General features: G+C 46.4%; 1 protein-coding gene across 4 annotated transcripts in view; it reads right to left on the minus strand.

The window, feature by feature from the left end:
• UGGT1 (UDP-glucose glycoprotein glucosyltransferase 1) overlaps positions 1–7,531 on the minus strand; it is a 72,586-nt gene extending 65,055 nt beyond the window's left edge. For 3 of the 4 annotated variants that reach the window (XM_084846718.1, XM_084846716.1, XM_084846715.1), the window contains exons 1-3: positions 7,408–7,531; positions 2,538–2,677; positions 2,185–2,267 (exon numbers count right to left, since the gene is read on the minus strand). Coding sequence is in view for 3 of the 4 variants with exons in the window: in XM_084846716.1 (XP_084702842.1) it covers positions 2,185–2,267; positions 2,538–2,662 (208 nt within the window). In the remaining variant the exon portion in view is untranslated. Of the gene's footprint in view, positions 1–1,823; positions 1,961–2,184; positions 2,268–2,537; positions 2,678–7,407 lie in introns of those variants that run through there. The other variant, XM_084846717.1, reaches the window with a different exon arrangement.
• Positions 7,532–8,326: the final 795 nt, after the last annotated feature.

Below are 8,326 nucleotides of genomic sequence, written 5' to 3' on the forward strand. Positions count from 1 at the left end.
CAATACCAAATACTTCCACATTTCAGTAGCCCTGATGCTAGGCTTATTTCAGAGTCAGTGGCCCATTTTCACTTAATTGTTCAAGGCTTCAGAAACCATGGTTTATCACACTGCAAACAGGCATTGAGGCAGATCACTCTGCCTTCCCTTCCTCCTGTCATACGCTGACTTCAGCACAAAGACCCTAACTTCTATTAAGCCAAAGTTTCCTATTACATCTAAACCTGGGAACTCACACCTGAACCAGGCCTTTACGTTTGTCACCTTTATACTACCTATCACATATTCAAAATGTGGATCCACAGCTGTGAAACACTGCTACATTCAGAGGCTTTCCACTGTGCTTGCCAAAATGAGACTGTAGTGTTTTTAGTCATTATTAATTATCCTGCTACATTTCGGAACCAGACCAGTAAACTGTGTTGAATCCTGTTTACTGATCCGGTTCCCAAATGTAGCAGGATAATTACAAGATATACTCATACACGCACCTAATTACAAAGTAACAGCTGGAAAGGTAGTCAAGCACTGATGCAGATGTAAAAGACGGGGGAATTAGCCTATGAGAAGGAAGGAGTGCAGAACCTTTAATTTTTGTGAACCGCCTAGATAACTTTGGCTATTGGGCAGTACAGAAATGAAATAAATAAAATAAACCTCAGGCCCAGGGGCCAGAGGCCTCAATCCAGCCCTCCAGGGTTCCCCGGATGGCTACGTCCTTTTCCCTGGTCACACCCCTTTCCCTAATCACCAATCATTTGGTGGTTTCCCAACTTTTCTGCAGTTTTTTCCCCCCATTCTGAAAAGCTGAAATTCCTCTCCTAAAGCTTAGTTACTGATAGCAAGAACTTTGAGTGAAGAAATGCTGGTATTTTTGGTCCTGCCCCCTTTTGCTTTTGGCCCTGCTCGCCACTGGAATGCAGCCCCCAAAGGTTTCTCTGAAATGGAATTCAGCTCTTGGGCTGAAAGAGGTTCTGCACCCCTGTCCTACAGCCTGCTCATGATCCCTTACAGCAGCCTCATACCACCTGAGACTCAGCAAGGTGAATTCAGCCCATTATCTATGTACTGTTGCCTGCCAGCGGCTGGACAACTCCCTGTTTTCACAAACCTAGGTAAGGCCACAACACAGAACGTTTACTGCAGGAGTCCCCAATGTGGCACATGCAACGCTGCCCCCTTTTTAATATACGTACATGGATTTGTATACATCCACACCAATGAATACTAATGAAATGCCTACATATGAAAATACAACTTTCTAACAATTATACATAGCTTTGTTATTTCTCCCAAACCCTTTCCTTGCTATTTCTCTCCCTTTCCTGTCCCTAGCCTTGCTCTCTCTCTCCCACTCACCCCTTTATCATGTATTCCTCTTGACTCCCAGCCTCTTGCCTTGCTATTTCTCTCCCTCACCTCTTTAACTTGCTGTTTATCTCACCTCCTAACCTCGCTCTTTCTCATGCCTCTACCCTTTTGCCACGCTATTTCTCCCTCCCACTTCTTTTAACTAGCGAGGCAACCATTATGCAAGAGCCACATTCTTCATGGGAGCCATTTTGTAATGGTGCCCAGAGCAGTTTTTCAAATTCCCAAATAGACCACTGGTTTATTGAGTCTCCACTAGAGCACAGTATATGACTGGTGACTAGCGTTTGGCTTGGACAGTCACCAAGTTGTACCTTAAATGACAAAGTTATATCTGCATCAGCTCTAACAACTTACCATTTTTAATCTACTGGGGGAAGAATTTCAAAGAAGAAGACGTGTTTATATTCATTCATTCATTTATTTATTTATTTATTACATTTATATCCCACCTTTTTTCCTCTTCAAGGAACCCAAGGTGGCGTACATAATCCCCCTCCTCTCCATTTTATCCTCACAACAACAACCTTATGAGGTAGGCTGGGCTGAGAGTCTGTGACTGGCCCGAAGTCACCCAGTGAGCTTCTATGGCTGAGTGGGGACTAGAACCCGGATCTCCTGGCTCCCAGTCCAACACTCTCGCCACTACACCACACTGGCTCTCATTATATTTAATGCTATGCTGCAAATGGAAACAGAGAAAAATCAGTTCTTAATGTTTGTCACTTATACTGAAGAGTCTTTACGAACAATTCTAATGTTCAGCGCAAAATATCGCTAATTAACAAAGCAATCAAGGAAGGTGATGATTACCATCATGGTTAGATGATCCAAAGCCTTGACAGGTTTCAACAAAATTCCAAAATTTATCTTGATTGTCTTCTGCTAAAAATTCACTGAAGAAAGAGAGGAAGCATTACATTATTTTTTTTTTAATTAAAAAAACTGTTGCAGCATAGCTCTTAAGAAAACAGACTGTGATTGAGGAAGATACTGCTACAAATTTCATTCAGCTATGAATTTACTGGGTATCCTCAGCCCTCCTCATTTGTAGATCATGGGCTTGTAGATCATACTAGTCTACATTACAAGACTCTTCGATGGGTTACTGAAATTATGTCTGTAAAGCAATTTGAAAAACAACAACACCCAGCCAACATTCTTACCTTGCTTCAAGTAATAAAGGAGTGGAAAGCCACTTAGTAGTCAAGGATGTTGTAACTGCTTTGGAATCTCCCTTTACAAGGGAGAAGCTGAACCAGATTCCAATAAGTGCAATTAGTGTTCCCATCTTACAGAAGTACACCTGAAGAATAATGACAATATTTATCTTAAAAATTGTGTCACAAATACACTGCCTAACCATAAGCAGGGAGCCCCAAATCCAAGGTTTTGCGATCAGTTACAAGCCATCTGGGAAAATAAAGGCACTTCTAGGCTTGTTTCAAAGATATTGGGCTGGTTCAAACAACCCCTGCTACCTGGGTTAGCATGACAACCCATGGCAAGCTGGGTGCCCAAGAGGACCATGCAAATATGGTGCCCACAGGTGCCCAGCACAACACAACAGCAGGTAAATTAACCCACAGTGGGTTATCATGTCATGCGAACTAGGTCATTCTAAAAGACGGATGCTCCTTCTCCCCATTCCTCTTTTACATGCAAGTAGGAAGAGAGTGAAAACTTTTGCTTTCACTTTTGTTTCAGCCACAAGATGGTTGCTGGGAGTTGTAGTCCAACACATCTGGAGGGCGCCAGGTTAGGGAGGCTGATTAGATTAACAAACCAGGATATCAAACCAACTTTGATCATTGTTTGTTTTGTTTTTTAAATTGCCACATAGCCGCCCTGAAGAAATAACAAAACTGAGGTCTCAGGTAAATGAACCCTCTTTAAAATGTACCTCATTTGCCTTCACACTGGAAAGACAAACAAGCAGCACTGCAGAAATTATATAGTAAGCTGCCTTACACTGGGTCTAAGTACAAATCCAACTCAGTGGTGGCAGTCTTTCGAACCCTCATTTTTCTACTCCAGCAGTAATGCATTACACAGAAAAGGCAAACTGAGGTGAGTAACCTGAAGACCATGAATGCAAAGCAGAGGATTGGTGGGGCAATTGACACAACCCCACAGGAAATCTTTCCTTGGAAACCATATTTGTCTGTTCCACCAGCAATCCATTGCACGGAACACGCAAATGATGCTGGGGTTTAACAATAAAAAGGAGTTTTTAAGAATTCAATTTTTTAAAATTAAAAAAATAATGAAGGTCAAAGGGCTCTCTGGACACCCCAGACTTGTATGTTCATTTTCACACACCCAAGGACACCAGGTTAAAAGAACAGAAAAAGAAAGAAAAATAATTTAAACATTGGAAAACCCAGAAAAAATTAGGAAGGTGTTGTGGGCTCTGAGAACACTCCATACATATCCCAGGATCACCCATGGGCCCCCATTTTAAAAAATAGGAAAACAGAAGTAAAATATTGAAAGATTAGGGGGATATGAAAAATGCAAACCAGAGAGAGCGAGAGGTTGGCTAGTCAAGGTACGTAACACTCAAAAAGTTTAAATTTTCTTGGGATGGAATAGAATTGGGATGCCTGCACAAGACTCCTGATCATACACTTTTTGCTAATAAACAGTGATGTAATGGAGTAGAAACATTCCATTCTTTTTAAGGTAAGAAATTGGGGAGGGGTTGCCATTCTATGGGACTGTCAGTTTTAAGCAGCTGTCAGTTGCCTACTGTTTTATGTTCTGATTTCCTGTATCCACATATGATGAAACATATGCCCTTACTGGATAATTGGAGCATAAGCCTTCAGGATATTTTCCCACAGTTGAGATGGCACTGTGAGCCTCTTGACTAGAGCTGCTCTCAGTCTGGTTGCCTATATAGTGAAGCATAGTCATCCCTATGCTTGTTCTGTTTCTGTGGCTGCCCTTCTTCCTGGGGCAGAACCAGAAATGAGCTGCCAGGAAACAGAGCTGTGAGAGCTGAAGCAGGAAAGGAGTGGCAGTAGCTTGCAGATGTAATTTTCACAGCAGTATCCTGAGATAGAGAAAGAGGCTCTTTTGCCAGGTTTCATCAGCATCTTCATGCCCCATGTGGTCTCCAAGCACAAAAGAAGGAGAGGGACTGTAACTCAGTGGGAGAGCATACACTTTGCATGCAGAAGGCCCCAGGTTCAATTCCCAGCATCTCCAAGTACAGCTAGGAAAGACTCCTGCCTGAAATCCCGGAGAGCTGTTACCAGTCAGTGTTGACAATACTGGGCTAGATGGCCCATTTGTCTGATTCAATGTAAGGCAATTTCCTATGTTTCTAAGCCAGATGAGATGGTGAGTGATGCCTCAGTGGCTGGCCTGCCATCTGCCTGCCTGGGCAGTCAATGCTGCTACTTCTTTTATTCCTTTTATAGGCTCTTCTGGGATGCGATAGGAGAGGGGTCCCAGTTCTGGGGTTCACAAATGCAGGGTAGGAGGGTTAGGGTTGTACCATGGAAAAATGCTACATAAAGTTTGCACTTCTGTTTCCAGCCCTGCCCAAATAATTTTGTGGCATTGCCTGGCTTCTCAAGTTACAGGATAGAAGTAAGTCTCACAGTTGGGTGTTTATTAACTCTGTACAAACAAAATCCCATGCTACTAAAATCTAGTTAGTCTTTAAGGTGCCACAGATTATTGGGTCTTAACGTTGGACAAACATGGCTTCTGTTCTGAAATCTGTATGACTAAAATTGTGATCATTTGCCATCGTAGGACATGCGGTGTCCTGGACAGCCACAATTATGCATAATGAGCCTCCTTTATACTGATGGTAGACACTGACCTACACCCAATAAGATGCAATTAATTGAGGAGCTAGGTTTAAAAAGGATCTTTGGTAGCAGGGATGAGAAGGGTGTCAATTTCTCTGCCCAAGACTTTATAGAATTGCTGTTAGTCAGATTAGGTAATGACCTAGCTGGATCAGCATCAGCTCACTGAACAGGGGAGACTGGGCAACACCAACCCACCTCAGAGAGCAACTTGCACTTAGAGCTCCTCTGAGCAGTCTCTTCTCTCCCTTCAGTGTCCATTCAATGCTGCAAGCAGGATGCTGGGTTCCTTTCTTTGTGAGTTTTAATGTGTGTGGGCGGGTGCAGAAGCCCCTCACTACATTGTTTTTAATATAGATGTGTGTTTTTTAAAAAAAACATCGGGCACCTGGAGTACAGAAGCGATTGTATGTGGGTGTGGCATTTCCCCAACCCCTCATTATTTGTTTCCCCATATTTTCCCATTTTTTAACCTGTTAGTCTTGGGCGCTAGGAGAATGACTGAAGGATAGGAGTCTCACTCACATCTCACTGTTTTTTCAATGTGATGGTGGGGAGATCTCAGTCCGTTGCTATATTTTTCCTTATCCCCCTCCCTTTTTTTAACCTGCCATCCTGGGGGGCATGGGAATGCTCATGGTGTGTTTGCACTGCAGGGGGTGTCCAAGGATCCCCCCACTCCTAATTCCAGCAGGCTGAACTGAAGATGAGAAGGACAGCAGGGCCATTCCATCAACCCTGCTGCAGGCCTCCCCCTTCTGTCTTTCCCTATATTTTCTTTCTGAAAATTTTTGTTTAATGTTTTTAAATCCCAGCCTCAATATGCATGTTCTATCAACGGGCTGGTGCTGAAACTGAAAAATGTGGGATCTAAGGAGTGTGGATAATATCCTATTATGTTTGTGCATTTGCAGGACCCACTGCTCACGCAACAGGGCTTTAGCACTTCTAAAACTTCCCTGAAATGAGCGGAAACACCTATTTCCGGGACAAGGAAGGTAAGTGGAGGTTGTAAAAGGGAGCTCCCTTGACCTGTCAAGAAACTACCATTTTTGCTCATTTCCAGGGTTACTTTTAGAACAAAAGTGGGGCCCACTTCTTGCACAGCAGTGGAGGCGGAACAGCCTCACTACATACTGCTGTTTTTCCCTAGTGTTGCATGGATCCCCACCCCTACCCTTTGCACACAAGATCTTAATTTATTTACTGGCCTATCTGTCTTTTCTGTACCATTTCATTGGCTCTGTCCCTTGCGACCTGGGATTCCACCTGTTAACTGTCCTGCCTTCTGTGTCATCAGCCCCACTGGGCAGTAGCTGCCACTGGGAAAGGCCTAAGATCAGGAGGAAGACAATGTTGCTTAAGATAGTTGGGCTAATGCAGCCTCCGCTTAAACACTGCTTAACTTCTTGCTCTTGAGACAGTTGCAATCTGGTTAACCTTTATGTGGATGGTGGCAGCAGGCACACTGACAGAAACCACGCAGGAGCATCTCCCTAGGCCATCCTTCCCCAACCTGGAACCCTCCAGATGTTTTGGACTACAACTCTCAGAATTCCTGACCACTGGCCATGCTGGCTAGGGATCTTGGGAGCTGGGAGTCCAAAACTCCTGGAGGGCACCAGGTTGAGGGAGGCTGCTCTAGACACCTCTTTGGCTGATGAGAATGGAGTTTTCCTCTTCCCATATGCCAGCTTTTCCCAACCTGATGCCCTCCAGATGTCTTGGACTATAACTCCCATAATCCCTGACCGCTGGACGTCATGGTGCAAAACATCTGGAGGCAGCAGTTTAGGAAAGCCAGCAGGAGCTCTGCCGACAAGCATGGGCAGGCTAAGGCCAGCCTCCTCTCAGCAGCCAATGGGAAGGGCGCGTCTTTCCATGGCTGGCCAATCCAATACACAGCAGAGCACAACTGCCCACCAATAGGAAAGCCCGCACAGGCTACGCCTGACTACCAATGGGAAAACGGGTAGTGGCTAATCCCTGGTGGCTAGGGCCCGCCTCTCCTCCCTCTCCGATCACGACGTGAAACTGAGGCGCAGGGCCAGGGACCCGGATGTTCAGCGAGAAGTAAAAAAAAAAAAAACCGGTGGCCGCCGTGAGGGAAGAGGGCTAGCTCATTATCGGACCAGTCGCTTCGCTAGAACACATCTCCGTGGAGTGCCGTTGCCAGGCCCAGCCCTCCCCTACTCCCCCGCCAAAGTACCTGCAGCCGAGGCGGAGTCGCTCCGAAAAGCCCCCAGAGCCACTTCTTGCGCTGACACTGAGGGGGCTCAATCGGGAGCGTTGCTTCCGCTGCCGCAGCAAAGCACCCCTCCCCCCTTCAGACTGATTGGGCCTCCGCTGGCCCTGCCCACCGTGGGGAGACTTTCTCCTCGCCGTGCGCGGCCATTGGCTCAGGCGGCCGTTGCGAAGAGATTCCTGGGCGTCGTAGTTCCAGAGCCCAGCCTCGCCGCAGCCTGATGTCGCGAGAGGTTGGGAGCCACCGGAGGGAGGCGATTGGCCGCCTGCGAGGAGGCGCGGCGCTCGCTTTCCCCCTCCGCCTACCGAGCTTCGCATTGGGGGGCTTTCCTTGGAGCGCTTTGGTCAGCGGCCTCGGGATGGAGGACGGGGCTCTCCGCTTTTCGGTGCCGTGGCGGGAACGCAGCCTGGAAGCCGCCCGCGTGTGCACGACGGCGCGCACAGCCCAATGCTGCCTCTCTCTTAAAAGAAAAAGAGGGCTATAGCCAGGAGCTTGCAGTACCCCTGTTCGTCGTGGGGCTGGCGTGGTAGCAGCGGCTTTCTCTTTGTGAAGTGGGTTGGGTGGCACGGTTGTTTGGCTGGCCGGATTGGGAAAGGTACCTGTTCTGGCATGCAAGAGGATGTTGGACACCAAATTTTGGAAGATGGTGGGTGTTCCAGCGTGGAGGGGGAGTAGGTGAACTTAGTCGTGCTAATAAAGGGAAAGTATGCGAAGTACTTTGGCAGGCGAGCCATAACCCAACCCTCTTTTTTCAAAGGAAAGGCCACTCCTGCTACCCCATTCCACCCTCTAGTAAAGCCACTTCCGAGAGTTATATTACATTTCTCCAAGGAGCTCAAAATGGGTTACATTATTCCCCCCTCTGCCCTTTCATTATCAGAAT

Source organism: Heloderma suspectum, chromosome 3 (genome assembly GCF_057233095.1).
Source record: "Heloderma suspectum isolate Gila_16-S chromosome 3, 16-S_ref, whole genome shotgun sequence".
Lineage (NCBI taxonomy): Eukaryota > Metazoa > Chordata > Lepidosauria > Squamata > Helodermatidae > Heloderma > Heloderma suspectum.